This window comes from Dryobates pubescens, chromosome 15, assembly GCF_014839835.1.
Source record: "Dryobates pubescens isolate bDryPub1 chromosome 15, bDryPub1.pri, whole genome shotgun sequence".
NCBI lineage: Eukaryota > Metazoa > Chordata > Aves > Piciformes > Picidae > Dryobates > Dryobates pubescens.
In genome coordinates, this window is record NC_071626.1 from 18,254,386 (window position 1) to 18,282,203 (window position 27,818).

A 27,818-nucleotide genomic window follows, 5' to 3' on the forward strand; every position below is an offset into this window, starting at 1 on the left:
GACTTTTGAGTATGGCCTGCGGTGACAGGACAAGGGGTGCTGGGCTGAAACTAAAAGAGGGAGATTGAGACTCGAGAGAGGAAGAAATTTTCCACTGAGTGGGGCAAGAGCATGGCCCAGGTTGCCCAGAGAGGTGGTAGAGATCCTGTCCCTGGAACCATTGCAGGTCAGGTTGTTCAGGGCTTTGAGGAACCCATTCCAGCTGTAGATGTCCCTGCTGACTGCAGGAGGGGTGGGACTGGATGACATTGAGAGGTCCCTTCTGCCCCAAACCATTCTGTGAGGCTGTGATTTGCTTGCTTCTGGTGTGTAGCTTCCATCTGGTCCTTGTTTAAAGCAGTGAGACATCAGGGCAGGGCTCAGACAAGAGCAGGGGCCTGCTGCATTCCAAGAGCTTTATTTTCAGGGCAGGAGAGTGGCAGCCGTCCCCTCAGCGCTGCCGGCGGGCTGAGGCTCTGGTGATGGGAGTCGTTTTGGTGGGAGTTTCCTCTGGTCTGAGTTCTGCCAACAGCTCTAAAGACAGAAAAGTGGGTTAAGAACCAGCACTGCAGTGCCTGGAACAGAAACAGCCACAGCCAGCCTAGGCAGTGCTCTGAGCCCTGCACACCTGCCGCCCACTGCCAAAACCATGTTCTGGCTGGACCAAATCTGCTCTCTTTCCGCTATGGGCTGGGGACTGACCTGCTGGAAAGCAGCATAGGAGAAAGGGACCTGGGGGGGTCCTGATGGACAGAAAGAGGCCCATGAGCCAATGTGCCCTGGTGGCCAAGGGCATCCTGGGGTGAATTAAAGGGGTGTGGTGAGTAGGTCCAGAGAAGTTCTCCTGCCCCTCTACTTTGCCCTGGTGAGGTCACATCTGGAACACTGTGTCCAGTTCTGGGCCCCTCAGTTCAAGGAGGGCCTCAGGGAACTGCTTGAGAGAGTTCAACATAGAGCCACAAAGATGCTGAAGGCACTGGAACAGCTCCCTGCTGAGGAAAGGCTGAGGGAGCTGGGGCTCTTTAGCCTGGAGCAGAGCAGCCTGAGGGGTGACCTCATTCATGTTTGTCAAGATGTGGAGGGCAGTTTGGAGAGGATGGAGCCAGGCTCTGCTCAGGGATGTCCAGTGACAGAACAAGGGGCAATGGGTGCAAGCTGGAGCAGACACAGTTCCACAGGAACATACAGAGAATTGTGAGGGTGCCAGAGCTGCCCAGAGAGGTTGTGGAGTCTCCTTCTCTGGAGACATTCCAACCCCCCCCAGATGTGTTCCTGTGTGACCTGCCCTAGGTGGTACTGCTCTGGCAGGGGGGTTGGACTCAATGACCTTGAAAGGTCCCTTCCAACTCCAAACATTCAGTTATTTTCTGACTTCTGAGCATACCTGTGCAATGCCTTACCATCCTCAGAGCTGTTCTCCTCATCACTGGAGAAGGTCATAAGAGTTTTTTTACGTGGCAGGGGCTTTTTGGTGCTCTTCTGGTTGCGGAGGCGGCGAGGCTGGGGTGTAACAAAATCTTCATCACTGTTGGCAGGGCTCAGGGGCTGGCGGCGTGAACCTGACAAAACAGAGGGAGAAAGGTTGCAGCCATGCTGCCTGCAAGGGTGAGGAAAGTCCCTAAGGGTCTCAGCTGGGCTGTAGGATCATAGAATGCTTTGGGTTGGAAGGGACCTCCAAAGGTCATCAAGACCAATGCCCCTGCAGTCAGCAGGGACATCCTCCAATAGATCAGCTTGCTCAGAGCTTTGTCCAGCCTGACCTTGACTCAGCTCCCTCCCTGTGCAACCTGTTGCAGTGGTCCAGCACCCTCATGGTGCAGAACTTGCTCCTAACATCCAATCTAAATCTCCTCTAATTCCAACCCAGGCTCAGGAGGGAGGCTGCATGCTCCCAAGAGGAACATACTTGCTGCTGGTTTCTGCTTGGCTGGCTGTGGCATTGGTGTTTTGCTACCGCCCTGGCATGGCTCTTCTGAATCCAACCCTCGGTTGTGGGAGGCAGACATCATCTGCTGCAGCTCTTCAGCCAAAGCCTGATGGAGATTTAACACAGTGAAGGGAAAAAAGAAGAGAGAGAAGGTGAGGAGAGAGCAGTATTCCATCCCAAGCAGAATTGCTATCAATTGCCATCAGACAATTGGTAAGTGGTTCAGGGTGAGGAGGAGGAGGCTGCTTGAGCTGAAGGGAAGCAGGGCTGTCACTGTGTGTAAAGAGCACTCATTGTCCTGCCTTGGACACCTGTCCCCCATCCTCACTTTGGTCTCAGGTTTGCTGCCTCCTCTGAGGAATCGACCCAGCACAGTCTGGAAGCAGCTGTAGACAGTTGGGTCTTGGAGCTTGTCTGCAAAGCAGTCAAAGTTGTCCTGCAGCTTGTGAAGGCCCCGTTCCGAGAGGGGAAGCAGAGTAAGGCAGAAGGCCAGGTCCTGGTACTGGCGGTCAGTTCTGGGAGAGACAAAGAGTGCCATCAGCTCCTCTGGACAGGGCTGTGCAAGGGTGAGCACATCCTACCCACAACTGCAACATGAGCAGAAAACACTGCTGCAGGTCCTTCTCAGGCTGTTCTGTTGCAGAGTGCCATGGAATACTCACTGGCCAAAGACACTGCCTTAGTGTCCGTCTGAAACGGAACTGAAGGCTTCCCTGCTAAAGAACACAGCCACTGGTTTAAAAAGCATCAGAAGTTCTTGCTGGCTACAAGGACCAAAACACTCAGTGAGCAAGGATCCTCCTGAAGGGCCCTGTTTCAAGGGAGGAAGAGAAAAAGCCCTGGCTGCTGATTTCTGCACGTTTGAAACAGCCTCAGGCAGCAGCTCTGATTTTTGTTTTCCATCTCCTGGCCACTTGCACAAAGGCCATTTTCAGGAAGGCACAAACAGCTGCTGGATCAGAGGGAAGACAAAGCTGAAGCATGCATAGGTGCTTCCACAGCTAAACTCTGAACAAGATTTGGCACTTTGCTATGTTTGGAACTCCAGAACTGCTGAGGAGGGTGATGGTGGCTGCAGAATCTATTCTGATAAGCTCCTGGTTCAGCCTGGCATGAAAGTCTTGCTCTGGCACTACTGCTGGCGTTCTACTGCTCATCTTTGTGGCACAAAAGATGAGCACATTGGCCTGGATGATCTTTCGAGGTCCCTTCCAACCCCTACCACTCTGTGACTTTAGCCAAGGCTGGACATGGCTCACACCAGACACTTGGTAACTGCTCTGCAAAGGGCTCGTCAGTGTCCCTGGGAGGCAGTTTTGGAGAGATACTCCCCAGATATTTCTGGGGAATAGAGAGCTCCCAGAGGCATCCGAGCTGGGCACGTGCCCAGGCATGGCGTGGGAAGGGCCAAGATAAGCAGCTTTAAGCCCAAGGGCAGAGCCACGACGACAGAGAAGGAAAACCACAGCAGTCTCAGAATGCTTTGGGTGGGAGGGAACCTTGAAGATCATCCAGTTCCAACCCCCCATGGGCAGGGACACCTTCCACTAGCCCAGGTGGCTCAAGGCCTCATCCCACCTGGCCTTGAGCACCTCCAGGGAGAGGGCATGGAGGAAGGCAGGGTGCAGCCAGGGCAGTGGAAAGTAAAATGAAGTTACCACTTTTCAGTCCACAGCACAGAGGGAGATAAATGTCTGCTGTCTGTCTTGTTGGGGAGAAAAGAAAGGAAAACAAGTCTATGGCTGGGTCAGTTAAGTTTCAGCTCAAGGAGCAGGAAGAAAGAGCAACAAAACCCCCAAGCCCCAGAAACCAAGAATCATAGAATGGTTTGGGTTAGAAGGGACACCCAAAAGTCATCCAGTCCAACCCCCTTGAGTCAGCAGGGACATCCTCCACTAGATCAGCTTGCCCAGAGCCTTGTCCAGCCTGACCCTGAGTATCTCCAGGGGTGGGGCCTCAACTCCCTCCCTGGGCAATCTGTTGCAGTGTTCCAGCACTCTCATGGTGCAGAACTTGTTCCTAACATCCAGTCTAAATCTGCTCTTCTCTCATTTCAAACCATTGCCTGTGGAGAAGCAGCACAAAGGTGCATACAACCCACACGTGGAATTAGTCTCCTTGCTCAGCTGTAATGCAGACCTTAGCTGTCCTTTCTTAGGGAAAAGGTGCCAGGAGGAAAGGGAGAGGGACCAGCCTGTAATCATCACAGGATCAGAGTTGTTTCAGTTGGGAAAGACCTCCAAGGTCATCAAGTCCAACCATTCTCTACCTCTACACCAAAGCTAGTGGTAAACCATGTCCCTTAGCACCACATCTCTGTGTCTTTTAAACACCTTTAAGGATGGGGATTCAATCACCTCCTGGGGCAACCTGTTCCAGTGTTTGAGAACCTTTTCAGTCAAGAATTTTCTTCTAATGTCCCACCTACACCTCCCCTGGTGCTGCCCGAGGCCAGAAGCCTCCATTTCTGTTTATTCGTGTATTTTTAGGAGGAATATTGGGGAAAAGAAGAAGGGACCTAATCCAGCTTGTGTCAGCATTTGTCACATGAAGCATACAATGGGAGCCTGTTAGGACCACCACAGAGCAGCTGCTCTCTTCTCTTTGCCTGTCAGGAAGATGACTTCAACCCTACCTGGCAATCCGGAACCGCTGGCACAGCTTCTCCACCAGGCTCTCGGTCTGTTTATCTTTGGTGATGTAGGAGAAGAGATGTCTGCAAAGAAACATGGAAGGCTGAGAGCCCAGAAAGGAACCCCCCTTCTGCCCACACCACAGGGTGCTCACAGCTATCCTATCCAACAGTCAGGTTGGTGGGCCCCCAGAAAACTAAGATTGCTCTGCATGCTTCAGGCTTGGTTCAGGAGAAGCTGTAAGCATCTGTTTCAAAGAGCACTCACAGTCCCTGCTGAGGGGACAGCTGCTGTGAGAATGAGAACTGCACCTTTCAATAACAGCACTGCCTAGGATCAAACTAAGGAGTCCAGCGAGAGCAGGGACCCACGATGGTCTGCAGGGATAAAGGGTAACAGCTCCAGGTAGGAGGGATGCTCACAAAGATGGAATGTTTGTCTTCTGATCTACTCCCTCTGATTTTAAGAGCATGGAAGGAGCTCCAGAAAACCTCCTCAGTTCCCAAGCTGTTCTGGCAGACTCATATCACACCTGGGATCCCAGAATGTTAGGGGTTGGAAGGGACCTCATCCAATCCAATCTCCCTGCCAAAGCAGCATCACCTAGGGCAGGTCACAGGAACACATCCAGGTGGGGTGTGGAGTCTCCTCTGGAGACTCACAACATCTCTGGGCAGCCTGCTCCAGAGCTCTGACACCCTCACAGTAAGAAAGTGTCTCCTCCTGTTCCTCCCCTGCTCCAGCTTGTCCCCATTGCCCCTTGTCCTAGCATTGAACATCACTGAGCAGAGCCTGACTGTCCTCCCAACACTGCCCTTCACATCTTTATGGCTATCTTACCCACACTGGTCACACTTCAGTGCAAGTGCTACACTTACTCTCTAGGTCTCCAGTTTGATGTCTATTAAAAATGGGACTGAAAATTCCAATATTGTGTCCTGCTCTTTTTATAGACTCACAGAATGGTTTGGGTTGGAAGGGACCTCCAAAGGTCATCCAGTCCAACTCCCCTGCAGGCAGCAGGGACATCCTCCACTAGATCAGCTTGCTCAGAGCCTTGTCCAGCCTGACTGTCAATATCTCCATGAATGCACCCTCATGGTGCAGAACTTGTTCCTCACATCCAATCTAAATCTGCTCTTATCTCATCCTATCACTGCAGGCCTTTGCAAACAGTCCCTCTGCTGCCTTCTTGTAGCCCCCTTCAGGTACTGGAAGGCTACTATTAGGTCTGCCTGGAGCCTTCCTTTCTCCAGGCTGAACAACCCCAGCTCCCTCAGCTTGTCCCCATAGCAGAGGTGTTCTAGCCCCATGATCATTTTCATGGCCTTCTGTGGACCTGCTCCATCAGGTCCATGCCCTTGCTGTGTTGATGGCACCAGAGCTGGAGACAGCACTGCAGGTGAGGCCTCACCAGAGCAAAGTGACCTCTCTCAATCTTGCCACACATTAAACCCAACTTTTCTCCTTTTGCAGAGAGAAAGTAATTTGAATGAGGCAGTGGAAACTCTTGTGGAGTCTCTCCTCACCTCCAGCCATGCAGCTTTAAGACTATTCCCCTCAGCATGACTGCATTTCAGATGGACTGGAAGTGTCAGATGGAAGAGAGCAGCTCACAAAGCATTTAGTAGTTTCTCTTCCCTGGGCCTGGCATCCCCTTTGCTAAGCAGTGCTGATCAAAAAGATGCCTTTAGCCCCAGCTACCTCATGATGGTGTGGAAGGCTTTCTCCTCTGTGCCACAGCTGGGGTCTGAGAGGCGACTGATGATGTCTGGGAGCAGGTTGTAGATGGCATTGCCCTGGGTAGAATGCAAGGTTCTACATGAGAGACAGTCACAATGTGGCTCAAGTCAAGCCAAATCAGCTGCTCACTTCAACCCCTTTCTCCCCTCTTCACATCTACTGACCAAGATCAGCTCTTTGAAACAAGCTGCTCAGAGCTATCTGAAGATAAAGGGAGGGGGAACACAGGACACCAACAACCACTGCAGCCCTTGGTTTGCAACAGCTCTGCTCTTTGGCAGGCTTCAACAGATTTTTCTTGCTTTCCAACCTTATCACAACCCAACAAAACCCCTCCAGCTTCTGATAAAGGAGCACTGCAGTTCAGCTCAAGGAACTGCCTCCCATCTTGCCTGAAAAGGCTCAGGCCCAGGTTCCCTTCTCACTGCTTTAGCTGGCTGTGGCATGGACACTGCAGAGATGGTGCAGGCAGGTGGCCAGCTCTGCTCTGAACAGAGCAAGGCAGCAAAGGCCCAGTGTCACCGAAGCTTCTCAGTAAATCTCAGCCTGCAGGGCCCAAAGCAGCCTTCCTGTTGAATGAACAGTGAACAAGGAGTGGTGCTTCTGCTGCTCTTACTGCTGGGGCTGTGACTGCTTCACAGGTTAAGTGTCTCAATGTCACACAGCCAAGAGCAACTCTGAAAGGTGAAGTTCAGCAGTGGGGTTGAAACAAAGCTTGTGTTGCTCAATCTCCTTGTCTACCCTCACGTAGACAACAGAGGGGGACAGAGCTGCTCATACTCCCAACACCTTCTCCTTGACCAAGCCTCCGCCAGCCCTCCCCTGCTGCTGCAGCCCGAGGGTCCCCAGCACCCACTTGCCTTTTTGGAGAGTTCACTGAAGAAGGTCTGAGCCAGCCCCGTGATCTCCTGCTCTGGGTCTATAAGCAGAGCTGCCATCTCGCTCACTTGGCCCTTCACCTTGACCATGTCTTTGAGGATGAGGTGAGTCATCACCATCCCGGCTGTCTGCCTCACGCTGGGGCAGGGGTCCCGTAACCTGGCACAACAGAGCAGGTAGCATCAGGCGACCGTGGAGTCCCTTCTGTTAGAACAGGTCTCTGAGATGATTGAGCCCAACCCTTCTTCAACTCAGCCAAGGCTGGTGCTAAACCACGTCCCGTAGCACCACAGCTCTGTCTTTAAACATCTCTAGGAATGGGGATTCAGCCTGGACAGCCTCTTCCAGTGTTTGAGAACCCTTTCAGGCCAAACTAAAACTCCCCCAGTGCAACTTGAGACCATTTCCTCTCCTCCCTAGTAGCAATGGATAGGAAGAGAGTCTGAGCCTCACCTCACTCCAACCTTCTTGAAAGGAGCAGAGACCTTATTGCTCTCTGCAGCTACCTTCAGGTAGACCTCATGGCAACACCTATCTGAAGGTAGCTGTAGAGAGCAATAAGGTCTCCCCATAGCCTCCTTTTCTCCACACTAAATGTCAGTCCCCTCAGCTGCTCCTCACCAGACCTGTTCTCCAGACCCCTCAGCAGCTTCACTGCCTTTCTCTGGACCTTTGCCAGGACCTCAATGTGTCCAGCTGAGTATCTCTAAGTTACTGATACTCATGGCAGCCTATCCCACACCCCAGGTGTGTCATCTCCCTGCCACTGACACCTTCAAATTTGGTTTCCTGCATTGTTTTCACCTTTCAGAGGCCCAGTGTCATACTTCCACAGAGCTCTCCTCACCTGTCCTCTCTCAGCATTACCTGGCATAGAGGTGTGCTGTCCAAGGCTCCACCTGGTTGGGGAAACGGATGGCCAGATCTCCTGCTGCAATGATGAGGTTGGATCTCACCCCAGGCACCGTGGACTTCTCCATCATAGTGAACAGCAGGCGCAAGTGGGAGTCACAGAACTCAGAGCTGATGAGACAGGGTACAAAAAAGGCACAGGTGCCAAAATCTCATCTCAAGCAGTGAGACAGACAATAAAGAAATCAAATCATAGAACCAGAGAATGATTTGGGTTGGAAGTAACCTGCAAAGGTCACCCAGTCCAACCTCCTGCAGTCAGCAGGGACATCTTCCACTAGGTCAGCTTGCTCAGAGCCTTGGCCAGCCTGACCTTGAATATGTCCAGGCATGGGGCCTCAACTCCTTCCCTGGGCAACCTGTTGCAGTGTTCCAGCACTCTCATGGTGCAGAACTTGTTCCTAACATCCAATCTAAATCTGCTCTTCTCTCATTTCAAACCATTGCCTCTCATCCTGTCACTGCAGGCCTTTGCAAACAGTCCCTCTGCAGCCTGCTTGTAGCCCCTTTCAGGCACCGGAAGGCTGCTATTAGGTCTGCCTGAACCCTTCTCTTCTCAAAGCAGAGGTGCTCCAGACCCTTAATCATCTTTGTGGCCCTCCTCTGGACTGACTCCATCAGGTGCATGTCCTTCCTGTGTTGAGGGCTCCAGAGCTGGACACAGCACTGCAGGTGCCAGAGCAGAGAGAATGAATCACCTCTCTCCATCTCTGGCCATGCTGCTTTTGATGCAGCCTAGGCTGCCACTGGCTGGCTGGGCCGCAGGCCATGCTGTTGGCTGTACACTGCTGGCTACAAATGCTGTTTTGGGTTGCAAGGATTTGCAAGGTTTGCTTGTCCTTTAGCACCAGGAACAGAAGCCTGGCATGGCTGGGCATTACCTGATCATGCAGAGCTTGCCAAGAGCTAGCGCTGCAGCGGCCGAGAGCAACGCATCGCTGTAGAGCCCAGGGTTGTTGCAGATCTTGAGCACCAGTGGAACATAGGCAGAGAGGAGGTGGTTCTCTAGAGTGGGGATAAAGACAGCAGAGATGAGAGCACTCTTGGTGCATCCTTGTCTCAGAACTCCTGCAATTTAGGAACCGGTTGACTCAGTTTCCTCATTGGAACAACCACTTCCAGAGATGCAGAGAAAAGAAAGACTACAGAGAAACTGACAGCAGGCAAAAAGGGGCAAAAAGCCAGAGATTCTGAAGGAAACTTCTTCACAGGAAGGGTTCTCAAGCACTGGAACAGGCTCCCCAGGAGGTGGTTCAATCTCCATGCCTGCAGGTGTTTAAAAGAGGCAGAGATGTAGTGCTGAGGGACGTGGTTTAGCACCAGACTGGGTCCAGTTAGAGAATGGTTTGACTGGAGGATCTTAAAGGTCTTCTCCAACTGAAATGATTCTATGATTCTGTTCCTCATGAGGCTGTTTCATAGAATCATCAAGCTTGGGAAAGACCTCTAAGATCATCAAGTTCAACCATTCTCTAACTTGACCCAGGCTGGTGTTAAACCATGTCCCTCAGCACCACATCTCTGCCTCTTTTAAGCGCCTGCAGGCACGGAGGTGTTGGAAAAGGCTTGCAAATGTTAATTAGCTGGGGACTCTTGTGTCAGCTCAGCAACTTAACCACAGTCTTACTGCCTGGAACTAAACCTTGTTAGTCTTTGCATCTTTTCCACTGAAGCCTCTACACAGATCTGTCCTTAACTAACAAAGTGTCCTTCAAAACTAAAGGAAGCCAATTAATATGGTGCAGGACCTGGCAAACACCACAATGATCTAACCTGTGACCATATGAGGAAAAGGAATTCAGAAGGTTCAAACAGTTCAAGAAAGGTTCTCCTGAAGACTGTCAGAAATCCTGGAGACCACAGCTCCTAGCTGGAAGGAAAACTCCTACCCAAAAATGAACCCCTCACCCTCTGAGCATGCCCAGTGAATTCAAGAGAAGCTGGACCTTCAGTGTGCAGCGAGCAAGAGACTGCCCGATGGATGGTTAGCAGGTGTTGCCATGAGGTGTAGCTACTACATCTCACTGTACAAATAACTGCCAGGAGTTTCACCTGGTGTGTGCTGGGTGTGTGGGAATGCCCCCAGCGCCCAAACTTGCACAGCTCTCTAACAAAGCAATGGCTGCTCCTTAGTGCCAGCCTCAGCAGGGAGGAGCTGGGGTCCTGATTCAGTGACATCAGAACCCCATCTCTGCCTCTTTTCAGTACCTCCAGGGATGGGGATTCAACCACCTTCCTGGACAGCCTGTTCCAATGCTTGACCCCTTTCAGTAAAGATTTTTTCCCCTATATCCAACCTAAACCTCCCCTGGTGCAACCTGAGGCCATTTCCTCTTCTCCTGTCACTAGTGACTGGGAAGAAGAGCTCAACACCCACTCCAGTCTCCTTTCAGGGAGTTGTAGAGAGCAATGAGGTCTCCCCTCAGCCTCCTTTTTCTCTGCACTAAGCAATCCCAGGTCCCTCAGCTGCTCCTCACCAGGCCTGTTTTCCAGACCCTTCAACAGCTTCGTTGGCCTTCCCCGGACACACTCAGCATCTCGCTGTCCTTCTTGTAGTGAGGGGCCCCAAACTGAACACAGTATCTGGGGCGTGAGCCTTCTTCCTCCTGGGTCAGCAACCCCCTGTCCATGTTCTCTCCCAGGGGCTGAGGGAGCTGCTTGGCAGCAGCCACACTTACTCTCTAGAAGTTCTGTCTCACAAATACTGCGGATGAGCTCAGCCTCTGTGTCATCGGCGGAGGCTCCCACGAGGAGCTCCTCTTCCACAGTGGTCTCACTTCCTAAGCTCTGTGCAGAAAGGAAGACTGTGAAAAAGATGGCAGGCAACAACCCCTTCCTTCACAAAACACTCTCCTCTCAGGCCAGAGCTGCATGTTACCAGCAGCATGAGCAGAGCTGAGAACAGATCCAGAGCTTGGGAACCCACTCTTCCCCGAGAGCTGCGCAGAGCCGTGAAGGGTGGCTCAGGGCTTGCCAAGTCAGTCTAAGCTACTGAAGCTATTAAGCTAGGACAGACATAGGACACATCAGTGCTCAAGTCTGGCACAACTTAAGGGACATGCCAATTCTCAAAGCAAGCAGCTCAAAGCAGGCTGTGAATAGCTGGCCTGGTGAGCAGGATTAGGGGAAACCCTACAGCCAAGCAAAGCAACACAAGAGAAGACAAAGACATTGCACAGGGACCCAATCTGCATCCAGCTGCTGCTGCCTGGAAAATCTGAGAGCAACCTCCTCCTGCTGTGACACTGATAAGCAGGGTGGGTGACAAAACAAGCTCCAGATTTCTCTGGGCATAGCAGTTTAGGCATCCAACAGAGACTGGATAGCTAGGGACAACAGTGTTCTCTGCTCTCACTCACCAAAGGCAGCCTCACTGCACCCTCCAAAGTGTTCTGAGGCAGACCTATCAGACCAGGGTATTTCTACCACATAGATCCCAGTATGAAAGCTGCTGTTAAAACTTTCATCACCACCACCTCAGAGAGGACAGGAGCCTCAAACTCTGACAGGACCAAGGTTCTAAAACTCATGGCACCACGGGCAGCAATTGCAAAAAAACTGCACTGGTAAGAAAGGAGGTGGTGAGTGGACAGGAAATAGTTGCCTGCAGCAGGAGTTAAGCATGGTCATCACTGTTCACCCCCTTCTCTCTACCCCTTCCAAATCCAAGGCCAGGGAGAGAGTTTCATTAAACAGTCATTCAAGGAGCTCAGGTCTGCCTGTCCACCCTGACCAACACAGGTCCGTCTCTGTTCTCAAAGCATGCATTACCCTGGACCTTTTGTCTCCTCAGGAATGCCTTCTCCAGAAGTTTGCTGTAGCAGTAGGTGGGACACTGGAGGAGCTGCCCACAGGAGAACACCAAACACCTCAGCTCTCACCTGTCTCTGCTTCTTGGTGCTGCCGAGGGATCGTTTCTTGGTCTTCTCCTGGAGGGTGCGGCGCCTGCGCAGCTCCGCGCTCACTGCCACTTCCAAATGCACCACCTGCTGCAGCGCCACATGTCCCACCAGGGACACCAGGTGAGTCAGCAGGAATGTGGGGAGACTGCTGCCACCTTCAGAGGCTCTGCTGGGAGAACCCCCTGCATCTGGTGAAGAAAAATGACTACAGTTCAGTCTTGATTTGGCCTCTTCCCTCATCAGTCCCTGCTGCTGTATAACCCAACTCTGTGCTTCACAGACTCCTTTCACAGCACTCACACCCTTCCATGCCAACATCCCCGGGAGCCCCTCAGCTCTATGGTTACTCTAGACCATGCAATGGCAGCACTAGACACCAAGGGTAGAGATTTCCTTCAGCAGCTTTTTTTCCTCACCAGCTTTCTGCCCATCAGCCTCCTGCAGCTTCTTGAGCGCTTGCTCCGTGCACTTCTGCAGGATGTGAGCACAGATCTCCTCTGGACCTTCTGCCAGCTGGTAGATCAGGGCAACTGCTGCCTCCATGAAGGGGCTCCAGCCACTGCTTGGCTGGGCAAAGCCTGATGGAAAAAAGGAGCAACTTATCACCCATCTTGGTGACAAGACAGGCTGTCTCAGGCCAGCTTCATCCCCTCTAATCCTGCTGCTGACATGAGCTTACCTCGACTCAGTGTCTCACTCAGGCAACCAAAGAGCGTGTGGTCCTGTGGCAGTCGAAAAGGAGCAGTGTCCTTGCCCTGTGCTGGCTGGAGAGAGAACAGAGGAGTTACTCTAGTCATAGAAGAGGTTCCCCCATGGCCTTTCTGCTGTATAACCTTGCTGTGTGCACAGTGCTCATCATCCCCAGCACAGGCATGGAGCACTGCTCTGGGGCTGAACACACAGCAGAAACAGTGCTGGGGCCACTTCTCTTTAATGTCTGTATCAGTGAACTGGACAAGGTGATCCAGGCACCCTCAGTAAGTCTGCAGCTGACACTGAGCTGGGAGGCAGTGTTGATCTGCTGGAGGCTAGGAGAGCTCTGCAGAGGGACCTGGACAAGCTAGGCAGGACCAGTGGGATGGGATTTAACAAGGCCAAGGGTGGGGTTTTGCACTTGGGTCACAAAAACCCCATGAATGCTCCAGGCTTGGGGCAGAGGGGCAGGAAAGCTGCCCAGCAGAGAAAGACCTGGGGGTGCTGGTCAACAGCTGGCTGAAGATAAGCCAGGGTGTGCCCAGATGGCCAAGAAGGCCACCAGCATCCTGGCCTGGATCAGTAATGGTGTGACCAGCAGGGCTAGGGCAGGGATTGTCCCTCTGTACTCAGCACTGGGGAGGCCAGAGCTTGCAGTGCTCCAGAGGTCTTCCCAGATAGGTCAGTGTCTGCCTGATCAAGATAGACTTGACCAAATCAAGCTAGTGCTTGAGGATTTAGCAGCTTTCAGTAACTGGAAACAAAGTTTCTCAGTTCACTACAATCCCATGGTCTGTGCTGACTTTTTGGTTGTAGGGGAAGGCAGGGGGAAGAAAAGAAAGGCGGGCTACCAGTCATTCAGGTACCTACAGTTCAGTCCCACCTCGCATAACATTGAGCTGCCGAGTTAAGCCAACCTAAAACTGAATTACAAACATCTTCACAGCATGCACTTCCAGCCCAAAAGGCCAGTGGCATCCTGGGCTGTATCAAAAGCAGCAGGGCCAGCAGGTCCAGAGAGGTGATTCTGCCCCTCTGCTCTGGTGAGACCTCACCTGCAGTGCTGTGTGCAGCTCTGGAGCCCTCAACACAGGAAGGGCAGGGACCTGATGATAGGATGAGGGGCAATGGTTTGAAATGAGAAAAGAGCAGATTTAGGTTGGATGCTAGGGACAAGTTCTGCACCATGAGGGTGCTGGAACGCTGCAACAGGTTGCCCAGGGAGGAAGTTGAGGCCCCATGCCTGGAGATATTCAGGGTCAGGCTGGACAGCTTGAATTAATGGACGTCCCTGTGAACTGCAGGGGGGTTGGACTGGATGACCTTTGGAGGTCCCTTCCAACTCAAACCATTTTATGATCCCATTTAAGAATGTTGTGAACACTAATTCACTAAGGTCCTGCAGGAAGAAGGACAAACACAGAAGTGTTCTGTGCAAAGAACAACTGCTTATCCCATTGGAACTCTTGAACCAAGATGCCTTAAATGCTGAAGACAAAAGGCAAAGAGACAACAGAAAGTATAAATGGCTCCCCAGACAACGAAGCCATCAAAGCACCAAGTTGTTTCAGGTGTAAAACCCTTTCATGGTTCAGATTCAGCTATAAGCTGACAACTCCCAAATATCAATGAATAGAGTAGGGAAAAGAATCACAGCACCAGAAAGCACAGCAGAGGTGAAGGCTTTAAGGTTGAGGAAACACAAATCACTTCAGCACTGGGAGTCTGAGGAAGAGCATCGAAAGGAAGAGATTTTCTTGTGCACTGAACTCTTCACTAACTCAACTCAGCCTGCTGCCTATAGTTGTCTTATAGGCTCACTGATGTGTGTTAAGCTTTCCAGGCAGTGCTGCTGAATGGTCTCAACCCAATTAAATCTCAGAATTGGCAAGAATTTAATCACTCCCTCTTCTCAATTCAAACCATTTCCTTCCCACTTCTTTGTTTCCAGGTGTCCTCACAAACAGACTAAAAATCTCACCTTTGGGTTCCTGCCAAATTTGGAGATGGCATGGCACACTTGTTGAGCCAGGCAATAGTCTTCCTGTGCCTTTTCAGACAGCCCTACTGTCACCAGGACATCCAAGTTGCTGCCTATGATCTCTGGATTCCCTCTGTGGAGTGGAAAGGATGAGTATTATATCACAGACCCACAGAATGTTAAGGGTTGGAAAAGACCTCCAATGATCACCCAGTCCAACCCCCCTGCCAGAGCAGCATCACCTAGGGCAGGTCACACAGGAATGCATCCTGTCAGGTTTGGAATATCTCCAGAGGAGACTCCACAACCTCTCTGGGCAGCCTGTTCCAGGGCTCTGGCACCCTCAGTGAAAAAGATTCTTCTGTTCCTGTGGAACCTGCTCTGCTCCAGGCCTATTTTTGACCCATGAAGGACTGAAGTACAGGTTCCCTGGGAGAAGAGATCAACCCCCACCTGGCTGCAACCTCCCTTCAGGTAGTTGTAGACAGCAAGGTGGTCTCCTCTGAGCCTCCTCTTCTCCAGACCAAACACTCCCAGCTCCCTCAGCATCTCCTCAGAGGGCTTGTGCTCCAAACCCCTCACCAGCCTTGCTGCCCTTCTCTGGACACATTCAAGCAACTCAACAGCTTTCTTGAATTGAGGGGCCCAGAACTGGACACAGTACTCAAGGTATGGCCTAACCAGTGCTGAGTACAGGGGCAGAATGATTTCCCTGCTCCTGCTGGCCACACTGTTCCTGATCCAGGCCAAGATGCTATTTACCTTCTTGACCACCTGAGCACACTGCTAGCTCGTGTTCAGCCTAATGTCACCCAGTAACCCCAGGTCCCTTTCTGCCTGGCTGCTCTCCAGCCACTCTGTCCCCAGCCTGTAGCACTGCATGGGGTTGCTGTGGCCAGTATGTAGAACCTGGCACTTAGAAGTGCTAGATCTCATGCCCTTGGACTCTGCCCATTTGTCCAGCCTGTCAAGGTCCCTCTGCAGAGCCTCTCACTGTAGTTACCCACACACAGAGAGCTGCAGAGCTGGGACACAGTAAGCTCTGAGAGGGGATGGACATTCTGAACACAAAGAAAAGTCACATCATCATACTCACTAGATTTAATTCCAGGGTTCACTACCCCAGGAGGTGGTTGGTTACTATTCTTGAAGCTGCAGTTCTTAACCTCCAAAAAACCCCCACAGCTCCCTGTAGATCCTCCCAGCCACAGCACTGGAGCAGGCCCTGCGCTCACCGTGCCATCATCCCCAGCAGCATCACAGCAGCACGACGTTCTTGTGGGGAGCACTGCGACTTGTGCGTGAATCGCCCCCACAGCAGCTGGATCACAGCTGGACCGATTTCATTTTTCTGCACAAACTCTGAGACCTGCAAAGGAAAAGCAATAAAACCAGGAGAGAGGGGCAGGGGAGGATGGACTTCAAAGCAAATACGACAGCGAGCGCAACAGCTGCCACTACAGAACAGACACCTAAGGTCACAAGCACAAGCCAAAGCCAAGTACTCACTATCTCTTCTAAGCAGTCTAATGTTGCTTGGGATGCATCCACCGTGATGAGAGAGAGGGACTGCACCAGACTCTGGGCCCCGGCCCTTTGGAAAGGGAACAATAAACCACAAGTTACCATAACAAAGATGAAGAGAAAGCAACCGGCACAGCAGCTCCGAGGACATCAGGGCCCACCCAAGGGGACGGCAAAGCTTCCCCAAGAGACAGGGAGGCGGGAGGAGAGGGGCGCACCTGTGCGCGCGGGCGCCGTCGGGCAGGTAGAGCCGGCGGTAGGCGCTCAGCACCGCCTCCCTGACGCCAGGCTCCTTCGACCAGACCAGGGGCAGCATCCTGCGCACCCCCAGCAGCGCCTGCGGCACCTCAAACTGCGAGGCTGTCACGAAGAACTCGATGGCTTCCTGCACCACTGCAGAGACAAGAACAGTTGTCAGGGCAGCTCGTTCCTAACCCCTGTTAGAAAGGGCTCTGAAACTCGAGTGTGGGTGTGCTGCCCTCACAGCAAGGCCTGCAAGCACCCGAGTCAGCAGGGACAGCCTCCACTAGAGCAGCTTGCTCACAGCCTTGCCCAGCCTCACCTTGAAGATCTCCAGGGATGGGGCCTCAACCACCCCCCTGGGCAACCTGTTGCCCTGTTCCAGCAGCCTCATGGTACAGAGCTTGTTCCTAACATCCAATCTAAATCTGCTCTTCTCTCATTTCAAACCATTGCCTCTCATCCTATCACTGCAGGCCTTTGCAGACAGTCCCTCTGCAGCTTTCTTGTAGCCCCCTTCAGGTACTGGAAGGCTGCTGTTAGGTCTCCCCACAGCCTTCTCTTCTCCAGGCTAGAGCACAGAGCAGGAAAATAAACAAAATCTGCACAGCTAAAAAACCCCAAAATAAACCAACAAACCCCCAACCAGCCAGAAAACCTCCAAACCTAAACCCTGAAACCCAGGTGTTTATGTGTGACAAGAGGCAGCCTTGAACTTCAAAGGACCTGTTAAGACACTGAACTCAGGAGGTCATGTTTGTGTGTACAGCTGCTGACATCCAAACCTTGCTGGGAAAGCAGCACACACTGACCACAGGTAACAGATGAGTCCTTGGTACAAGAGAAGATTCAGAAATGCCTGCATGAAGCTAGGGCACTGGAATGCCCAGGTGCATCTGTAGCCCAGAACTGTGCAAGTAGCACCAATGGATGTGCCTGGGACAATGGGGAGGAGGGAGTTGTGCCCTCCCAGGGGTGCTGATGCACAATAAGCATTTTAAAAAGGTCTCACTGGTTACAGTAACTCTGATGCTAAATAAGAACAGTTGAATTGACTCCGTCTGCTCACCGCCACCTTTCACTACAGCACTGAGGAGGGCCAGGCCATAGGACCTGTGTAGTGATAGGATGAGGGGGAATGGATTGAAGCTGGAGATTAGGAAGAAATTCTTGACAGTGAGGGTGGTGAGACACTGGAACAAGTTTCCCAGGGAGGTCATGGATGCCCCCCCTCCTTGGAGGTGTTCAAGACCTGGCTGGCTTAGGCCTCGAGCAACCTGGGCTAGCGTAAGGTATCCATTAGACACTGGCAGGGGGTTGGAACTGGATGATCTCTAAGGTCCCTTCCAGTCTATGAATCTATGAATCACTTTTAGCTAAAGAATAGTTTATGGAGAGGTGAGGTAGATGAGAAAAGCTGCTCAGAGCCAGAAGAACACCTGAAGCTGCATTAGGCCACCAAGCAGGTTACAGAAACCAGCTTCAGTGGCCATGCTTACCCTGGGAGAAGCTCAGCTGAGGTGAACATATATCCCCTTCCACAGGAGATGGGAGAGCTTCCAGAAATGAAGTCACTTTGCTCACCCAGATTTTAAATCCATTTTCAACCTTGATAGTTAAAATGAGATTCCCAGAAAGCTCATTCAGAACCCAACACAAGCCCTTCATGACACCCATCTAGATGGTGCTTCTTTTTCTGTTCTCCTGGAAGCACCTGGGACATCTGCTTAGTGAAAAGCAGCTCCTCCAATCTTCAGCACTCCCACACCTCCTCTCTAGCAAAGGGAAACAGTGAAGAGGGATCCCCACCTGTCTCTCACCCACCTGAGATGGAGTTCTCATACATCCTCTTGCTGATCAGGTCCATGGCTTCTGTGATTTTCTCTGAGAAGCTGTTAGCATCTTTCAGGTATTGCACCACCATCTGCTGTTTGAGCAGCTCTGACTGAGCCTGCTCTTCCAGGACAACTTCTTCACTGTTAAGATTGTTGCCATTTGGAGGATTCTCACTGTTCTCACGTGGGCATGAATCTGTACAGCACAGACACTTGTTTGTGAGCAATATTGAAGGCACAACAGACACAGTCCAGGGCATTTAAACCCTTCTCTTTCCACCTCATAGTGACACTTTCCAAGAGCCAGGGGACAAAGACCTGACTTCTGCCATCAGACTTTGCTGCAAAGAAAAAGCCTTGGCATGCTGTAGAGCAAGTTTCAGTACTACAATATGACACACTACAGAAATGCCAGCTCAGCAGAAGGGGTGGAGATAAGCATGGCCCATGTTAAGAGTTTAAACTCCATTAAAATGCTAGAGGGGTTAATCTGACCATGACAGCTCCCCAAAGACAGATGATGCCCTAAATGGACATCAGGGCAGAGTAAGGAGAAGGCAAACACTACTACTCAGACTACAGACTTGTACAAGTGTGAAGAAGTTCAGGAGATTTTTAGAAGGCAGATACTTCCGATAGAAATGAGCTCAGGGGACCGGCTAGGAAACCTTCTTCTGAAGCAAACACCAAAGACAAAGCATGTGAAGCCTGAAAAACGCCTAAAGGCTTGCACCCCAGGTAAGCTGAAAGGTAAGATTGCCTGAAGCAGATACTTGGTTGAGGCTGTTAAGGGTAAACATGTTCCACCACCTGTTCAGGAAGAATTCCTGATCAATTCAGGCAGGACAGAAGGCTCTGAGTTACCTGTGTGAAGGCATCAGAAATGCACTTCTGCTGAGAACATGCAACTGTTCCAGCCAGAAACAACTAGGACTAAGGTGATCCAGCCAAAATGCCAGGCCACCAGACAAGCAAACAATTCAGAGATGGTGCAGCTCTATGAGCTGTCAACTACACACAGAGCAAGTCCCCCGCGTCGGAAGGGGAACAGGGTATTTCAGAGAGTTTTGGTCTAGCTCTGGCATCAGCCTGGACTTAGGGAAGAGACAGAGGCAGCTGAATTAGTTACCTATGTAAAGTCTCTTCATGACACCCAGGATGGTTGCCTCCTCATTTTCCTCTGTGGGGCTGGTGAAGGGCTCCTTCCCCTGGAAGCAGCTCAGGGCCTTCTGCGTGAGGCGGGCTGCCTTCCTGGACAACAACATCACCCAAGAGAACATCAGCAACCCACGAGGGCAGGGTACAAGGGACATGATCCAACCCTGCCCCAAATGACTGGGAAAGTGTCTCCTGCCAGTATCTTGTGCTGAATGCTGTGGCAATCTCTTCTTGCAGTAACATATTGCTGTAAATCATCCCTCTAACCTGGAGCTCAAACCTTCCTCGAACAGAGAACAAGAGACTGAGACATCCCTTGGCACAAACACTCTCACAAACGACAGAACCTTCTTACCTGTAATTCAGCTTCCTCAACAGCTCAGTGATTTGCTGCAATGTACTCTCCACTGTTTCTCCAATTTCCACCATGTCCTCTTCCTCTTCCTGCAGTGGCTGAAAGAGCTGCTGTGTGACAGCCCTAACTTCTGGCAGCATTGCTTCCCACTCTTCCTCTGGGGTGACCCCTAGATCTATTTGGAAAAAAAAACAAAAGAGGGACTGAAGAACACAGAGCCTCTAATGATACCCTAAATGGGGAGAGAAACTCATCTGGAACCTTGAAAATCTAGTTGTTTGATTTTTTTTCCCCCACAGGCAGGCACTATTTCCATTGCTGCTCCCACCCTGACAGCAGTGAGAAAAGAACTCTGGTACAAACCCAAACCAATAAACAAAACAACCCACCTAAACCAATAAACAAAACACCAAAACCAACCAACCAAACCCCAAAGCAAACCAACCAACCAAAATCCACCACAAAAAAACCCCAAACCAAACAAACCTCCAAAACTGCTGAGGGTGAAAAAAAACACACCCCAACAAACCCAAGTCAGACAGAACCATCATGTAATATTTAGTGTTTTGTAGACAGGACCAGGTCCAAGGCTAAGCAAGTTTAAATTAATACCCAAGCAGAATCACAGCTCAAATGGTCCTAGAATGGTTGAACATGGGAAGGTGGGAGGGTGTTCATTGGTATTTGCAGTTTTTACCCTGAAAATAGGATACTGAGCTGAATGGACCGTTGAGCTAGCTATGGATGCTGAGATGGTGTGTTTCTAACACTACATAGAATCACAAAATCACCAAGGTTGGAAGAGACCTCAAAGATCATCAAGTCCAACCTGTCACCACAGACCTCATGACTAGACCATGGCACCAAGTGCCACATCCAGTCCCCTCTTGAACACTTCCAGGCACAGTGACTCCACCACCTCCCTGGGCAGCACATGCCAATGGCTAACAGCTCTCTCTGTGAAGAACTTTCTCCTCACCTCCAGCCTAAACCTCCGCTGGCACAGCTTGAGACTGTGTCCTCTTGTTCTGGTGCTGGTTGCCTGAGAGAAGAGACCAACTGCCTCCTAGCTACAACCTCCCTTCAGGTAGTTGTAGACAGCAATAAAGTTTCCCCTGAGCCTCCTCTTCTCCAGGCTAAACAATCCCAGCTCCCTCAGCCTCTCCTCACAGGGCTGTGCTCAAAGCCTCTCCCCAGCCTCGTTGCCCTTCTCTGGACACGTTCAAGTGTCTCGATGTCCTTCTTAAACTGAGGGGCCCAGAACTGGACACAGGACTCAAGGTGTGGCCTAACCAGTGCAGAGTACAGGGGCACAATGACTTCCCTGCTCCTGCTGGCCACACTATTCCTAATGCAGGCCAGGATGCCACTGGCCTTCTTGGCCACCTGGGCACACTGCTGGCTCTCCACTGGATGAGAAACTGTCCTGAGTTTAATCCCAGTTATTTAGCCTCACTGTCTCACATGAGTTAAGAACTGAAACAAAAGCTAGCACAACCTGGAAGCAAATTTAAGATGAGGGAACAAAAGAAACCCTGGTAAGCCCTAGGAAGGGGAAAGAGGAAAAAGGGAAATTACCTGCTGTGGATCTGCTACGGTCCCTCATTTCTTGCAGTTTCTGCATCTCTTTCTTCAGAGGCTCAGCCAAGTCAGCAGAGTTCAGCTGCAGATGCCAGGAAGAAAAGTAGTATGTCACTTATTCTCCTTTTTCTGAAATCTAGAATTCTCTTTCCTCTGCCACTCCCTGCTATAGCTGTCAATCCCCTCAGATAACCCTGGTTTTGGATACTGGAATAGTAGTCTGGCCTTCAGCCTGAAAGGGGAACCATTGTAGATTGCCAGTCTGGGGCTCAGAAGGTGCAGCTAAATATAGAGAGCTGCAGCTCTGTGCAGAATATTCTAAAAGACTAATTCTGATTCTAAGGAAAGAAACCCCACAGTGGATCAAAATCAGACTGCTGCAGGGTTTTTTCCCCCACAAACACATCCCTCCTGGCAGCAACTACATTAAGTGAGTAAAGAGCCAGAGAAAGCAAGATGTGAACCTAGGCAACCCAGAAAGCATCCACCTGCAGAGTCAAAGGCTACATTGTTCTTCCCCCAAGACACAGAAAGCTGCTGCCCTGGCTATATCCCACAGCAGCTGTTCAGCCTGCAGACAGACACCTAGCAGATCCACCACACCCACTGGGATTACCGTGCTGGAGAATGGATTGTTGGACAGAAAGGCAGCCAGCAGCTGGATGGCGTTTTTAACCACAACCACAGCTTTGTCCTTGAGACGGCCGACAACCAGCGGAACCAGGGAGCGGAACAGAGTCAGAGGCAGGGCCTAGCACACAACCACAGCACAGACAAAGGCAGCAACAAGATTTAGAGACTCTGAAAAAGATCTTTTGCTGCAGACATTAATGAACTAAAAGGCACAGGCTACAGAGTTTCAGAAAAGTCTAGGCTTGAAGGGACCTCTGGCTATCTTCTGGTCCAACCTCTGCAAAAGCAAGGGCTCAGGTTAGGTTATCCAGTGTCCTACTAAGTTGAGCCTCAAGTGTATCTAACAAGGGTGATCTTTTCCCACACCAGTGTTCAAAAAGAGCTTGCATACTGTGTTCCTTCCTTCTAGTCTGTTCCAGTAATGAAAAGCAGCATTTAATTTCTGTTCACAAATTCTCTCACCCCTAGGATCCTAGCTCTTGGGAAGAGGGAACCCCAACACACAAAGACAGTATCTGTCTATTAAATTTCAGTCTCTGCAGACAAAGAATCACAGAATCAGCCAGGTTGGAAGAGACCTCCAAGATCATCAAGTCGAGCCAATCCCCCAGCCCTATCTAATCAACTAAACCATGGCACTAAGTGCCTCATCCAGTCTCCTCTTAAACACCCCCAGGGATGTCGACCCCACCACCTCCCTAGGCAGCCCTTTCCAATGGCCAATCTCTCTTTCTGTGGAGAACTTCTTTCTAAGATCAAGCCTAAACTTCCCCCTGCACAGCTTGAGACTGTGTCCTCTTGTTCTGTCACAGGTTCCCTGGGAGAAGAGACCAACCCCCACCTTCAGGTAGTTGTAGACAGCAAGAAGGTCTCTGAGCCTCCTCTTCTCCAGACCAAATACTCCCAGCTCCCTCAGCATCTCCTCAGAGGGCTGTGCTCCAGACCCCTCACCAGCCTTGCTGCCCTTCTCTGGACACATTCAAGCAACTCAACAGCTTTCTTGAATTGAGGGACCCAGAACTGGACACAGTGCTCAAGGTGTGGCCTAACCAGTGCTAAGTAGAGGGGCAGAATGACTCCCCTGCTCCTGATCCAGGCCAAGATGCTGTTTACCTTCTTGACCACCTGAGCACACTGCTGGCTCATGTTCAGCCTAATGTCATCCAGTAACCCCAGATCCCTTTCTTCCTGGCTGCTCTCCAGCCTGCAGGGCTGCATGGGGTTGCTGTGGCCAATGTGTAGAACCCAGCACTCAGAGCATGGTGCCAGAAATTCCCTCAGGCAAGAAAGAGAGGCAAGGGTGACTGAGGCAGGGCAGCTCCCCGGCTGAGGCTTACCCTGCACTGCACGATGCGAGCGAGGAGCTGCAGCACACGGCTGCGCACGAAGCTGTTGACATCGCAGATGTGGGTCTGCAGCGTGCCCAGGAACTGGTCCCGGGTGCCACGGGCAGCCTCCTCCAGCTGGTCACCGTTCAGCACCTGCACCAGCGCCTCGGCCATAGCCGCCAGCACGGCGTTGCGCATCATGTAGCTCTGCAAAGAGAAGAGCTGTTGAGCCAGGGACAGGCGAACACCCGACTCCCTCTGCCAAGGGAAAGGATGGCCCAGGATTTGGGCCTTCTGAGTCCCAGGCTCCAGCCTGAAGTGATTTTCCTTGTTATGAACTTTGTGTTAACCTTGGGTGAACATGGCTGTGCCTGCAAGACCGAATAATCCAACCCTGCTATCCAGCTACAGCCCAAGAACTGATATGAGAAACACTACTTAACCTGCCCTGAAAGCCAGAAAAGAGAACATGACAAACTCCTTAAGTACCAAAGGACAAGGGACAACAGCTGGGATCTCAGACCAGTGAGCAATCTCCTGTACTCTGTCATGTGAGAGACAGTGGATATGGTTTCTGCTTCTTTTGCATCAGAACCTGTTGAAAAGGGCAGGGTTTGGCTTGGTCTCTGTGAAGGAAGTTCCAAGATTTGTTTCCAGGTGGAAAAACTGGATAGCAGCACCTCCACCTCCCACCAGCCTTCAGACAGGTAATACTGTGGGAATGTACCTCCCCATCCAAGTGAGGCAGGAGAACACTCATGTTGGAAAGCACCAGAGCAGGAATCTGTTCTGCCAGCTCAGTTATAAAGGCAGCGTAACCCTTGACTCCAGAAGTATCGCGGGACAGCTCCTGGGGACATTTCTGTCCAATTTCCCTGTGTAGAAAGATGAAACAAGGAATAGGGGGCCTCAAGTTGCTAGGAATAGAAGGACAAGCTTCAGGGTATTTTTCTCACCTTAGCAATTCACCCACAAGGCTTTTCAGACCATACTCTGTAGCCCAGAGGCTCACAGCCTGTGCAAACACCGGGGCTACGTGTTCAAAGTGCTGCAGCATCTGCATGATCTTCAGAGTGGCACCTTTCACACAGGAGAAGGAAGAGGTCAGAGAAAGTAACTGAGTGGCTCCAGAAAGAAGGCAGAAGAGCAGGAACTCACTGAACATGTGATCGTAGCGACCCAGAGCGGCAGCGAGCAGATGCGTTATGGCCTCGCGCGTGGCACGGTGCTTCTGAAGGCCGATACTTGGATTCTCCAGGATACGGTAGCAGCTGCCTGTTATCAAGCTAAAGTCACAGGAGACTCAGTGAAACTCACCATCACAACTTGGACCACCATGATTCTAGCACGCTGCACTAGGGAAACTCTCTCTCTCGAGATTTCCAGTAGCCTAAAACCCGCTGAGCAAACACCCTCTGAATTCTCAAGGCCTGCATGGGGAAAGGAGGCAGTTCCAATGTTTTCTGCCTTAGGGTGCTGTTATAAATGGGCAGGTTTCCAGCAACCTGCACCCCACATGGCTGTACCTCACTGGCAGATTTAATATTTAACCATTCCCTCCAGAAAAAACAGTCACTCACACTGCTCCATCCACTCCATCCCATACCTGACAAACTCTTCTTCTACCACCAAACCACCCCAAAGCTGACGGAGATTCAGCTGCAGCAGCTGCAGGAGCAGCTGTAAAAGAGGCTCCCTCTCCTCTTCCCACAAGAATACAGAGTTCTTGGCACTTGTCTTCTTGTTCTAGAGAGATTACACAACAAGATACAGCAGCAGCTTAGTAAAATAAAGCACATCATCACCACCTTGCTCCCTTCAAAACATAAAATCACTGTTAAATTCTACAGCACAAGAGGAGCCCAACAGATGTCACCTGGCTGGACATCTGTAAAGCCTTTGACACAGTTCCCTACAACATCCTTCTCTCTAAGCTGAAGAGATATGGATTGGATGGGTGGACTATGCAGTGGATAAGGAATTGGTTGGATGATCACATCCAAAGGGTAGTAGTCAATGGCTTGATGTCCAGATGGAGATGGGTGACAAGTGGTGTCCCTCAGGGGCCTGTATTGCAACCAGTGTTGTTCAGTATCTTCATGAATGATAGACAGTGGGATTGAGGCATGCTCAGTAGGTTTGCTGATGACACCAAGCTGCATGGTGTGGTTTATGTGACTGAAGGAAGGGATGGCATCCAGAAGGACCTGAGCAAGCTAGATGTAGGGTGAGGAGAATCTCATATGAGGTTCAGTAAGGTAAAGTACAAGGTCCTGCAACCCTAGATCTCAATCCAGGCTGAGGGATGAGGAGATTGAGAGCAGCCCTGCAGAAAAGGGCTTGGGGTTGCTGGTGGATGAGAAGTTGAACATGACTCAACAGTGGGCATCTGCAGCAGAGAGGGCAAATCATACCCTGAGCTGCATCAAAAGCAGTGTGGCCAGATATGGAGAGGTGATTCTGCCTCTCTGCTCTGGTGAGACCTCGCCTGGAGTGCTGTCCAGCTCTGGAGGTCCCAACACAAGAGAGACATGGAGCTGCTGGAGCAGGTCCAGAGTAGGGCCATAAAAATGATCAGAGGGCTGGAGAACGTGGACACAGAAGAGCAGAATGGGAGAATCTCTCTCCATCTACTGGCCATGCTGCTTTTGATGCAACCTAGGATGTCATTTGCCTTCTGGGCTGCAAGTGCCCATTGCTGGCTCATGTCCAGCTTCAAGATCTTCTCAATTTCCCCTGCAGTGCACAAGAAGCTGGGAAGGAACAGAGCCAGGACAGCTGACCTAAACTAGCCAAAGGGACATTCCAGCTCCCAGAACATCATGCTCAGTACATAAACTGGGAAGGATTTGGCCTTGAGGGGAGTGTGGATCACTGCATGGGCCGTAGATAGTAGGTGGCGAGAAACTACATTATACATCACTTGTCTGTTTTCATTTCTCTCTCTTTTAATTATATTCCTTTATTATTATGCTGTTATTGCTACTAAATTTTATTTTAGTTACTAACCTGTTCTTATCTCAACTCAGGAGGTAGGATTTTTCCCCCCCAGATTCTCCTCCTCATTCCACTGGAAAGGGGGAGTAAAGGAGTGGCTGTGTGGTGTTTAGTTGGTGCTTGGGGTTAAACCAGGACATCATTTCCATGTAGATTCACGGTATTTCATAAAAATACCAGTATTCCACATCAAGCACTGCTCTTGGTGGCATCATGCTTAAACAAACCCAGCTGCAACATCTGATAGACATCATGAAGCTCAGCAAAGTAAGCAAAAAAGCTTACACATTTCCTACTTCAGTCATCTTAGGTTTCCCCCAGCACTCTCACTTACCTTCCTACCAGGATGTACTTCCAGCAATCCAGACTTGGAAGATTCCATTTCAAAGGCATCTGCTAGACCAGTCAGCAAGTAGCAGTTCATCTTGAGAGCATTAAGGTGAGCTGTGCGGTCTGCACGGCTCAGCCCAGAATCAGCCAGGATGGTGGGAAGCTTGTTGCAATGATAGGACACCACTGAAAAGAGGCAGAAAGTCATCAGCACTCCTTGCCAGGCCCCTGAACCATGCCTCCCCTTTGGAGACTCAGAGCAGCCATCAGATTACCAAAGATTTGTGCTCACATCTCACCAGCTGTAACATGGGATGCCCCCTGCAACCCAAACCTTGGATGTGCTGTGCCATCCTATTCCCACAGCCTCTTGTCAGCTCAAAGCAACACTCACTCAGAGCTGATGCATCCTGAAGATGCTTTCCAAGGAAGTGGATTTTCTGTCGGCCTGCCCTTACAGTGAACATGCACAGCTCAGCACTGTCCACCAAGATTACAGACCCGTATGACTGGAATGGGCTGAGGGTGCAACCCAGCTGGTTGAGTCACATTAGCCTTTATATCATCATTGAGCTGCCAAAGGAGAGTAACCTTTCTATTATTTCTGCTTCAGCAGATACCCACCTTTCATCAGCAGCTCCACAGCATCCTCCTTGATAGCAGGCTCTACAGCTTGGAAGTGGCTACAGGGCAAAGACAGCGAGGTGAGGGCCGCGAGCAAAGACAATCTGCGAGCTGCATGAGCGCCCAGGCACACCGGTCTATCAACAGCCCTCCTTCACCCAGCTCTGCTCTATTCCCGGTGCCCTCAGCTCCGCGTTCGTCGCCTCCATACTCACTGAAGCAAGCTGTAGATGGAATCGAAGTGTTGCAGCACTGCCAACGCGCCTTGTGCTCGAAAAGCGGTCCAGAAGGCTATAGGGAAACAAGGAGAAGGAAGGAAGCAATCACGGACATAAGCCAGTAGTAGGACAGGGCAGGACCGGACCGGACGGGGCCGGGCCGGGCCTAGGAGGGCTTGCATAGTGGTTGGTGGTGAAGAGGCTTACCTGTGATAGCAGACGGCAGTTCGCGGACCGACAGCACCTCCTGCACGACATAGCGCCCATAGCCGCCGGCCCGCAGCAGATCACCGGGAGCGAGGGGCAGGTGGAACTCCCAGGCCGCCGCCGCCGCCGCCGCCATCGC

The 27,818-nt window shown here is 51.2% G+C and overlaps 1 protein-coding gene and 1 non-coding gene across 2 annotated transcripts; both read right to left on the reverse strand.

Moving 5' to 3' along the window:
* Positions 1 to 27,815, reverse strand: NCAPD2 (non-SMC condensin I complex subunit D2). The gene is made up of 31 exons (XM_054167601.1): positions 27,680 to 27,815; positions 27,470 to 27,638; positions 27,255 to 27,313; positions 26,635 to 26,816; positions 24,910 to 25,049; positions 24,462 to 24,589; positions 24,260 to 24,383; positions 24,031 to 24,178; positions 23,313 to 23,510; positions 21,959 to 22,093; positions 21,340 to 21,424; positions 19,762 to 19,936; positions 19,378 to 19,499; positions 18,238 to 18,444; positions 16,392 to 16,566; positions 16,159 to 16,243; positions 15,885 to 16,018; positions 14,650 to 14,782; positions 12,655 to 12,739; positions 12,392 to 12,553; positions 11,955 to 12,163; positions 10,752 to 10,860; positions 8,955 to 9,078; positions 8,029 to 8,184; positions 7,143 to 7,320; positions 6,244 to 6,338; positions 4,542 to 4,622; positions 2,235 to 2,421; positions 1,886 to 2,012; positions 1,380 to 1,538; positions 1 to 513 (listed from the first exon to the last, which is right to left on the reverse strand). Exons 1-31 carry the CDS (start codon positions 27,813 to 27,815, stop codon positions 431 to 433), a joined length of 4,290 nt encoding a protein of 1,429 aa, XP_054023576.1. The 3' UTR covers positions 1 to 430.
* On the reverse strand, positions 26,892 to 27,204 carry LOC128897887 (small nucleolar RNA U85). Its single transcript, XR_008462624.1, has one exon. It is a non-coding gene; the product is annotated as a small nucleolar RNA U85 (small nucleolar RNA).
* Positions 27,816 to 27,818: the final 3 nt, after the last annotated feature.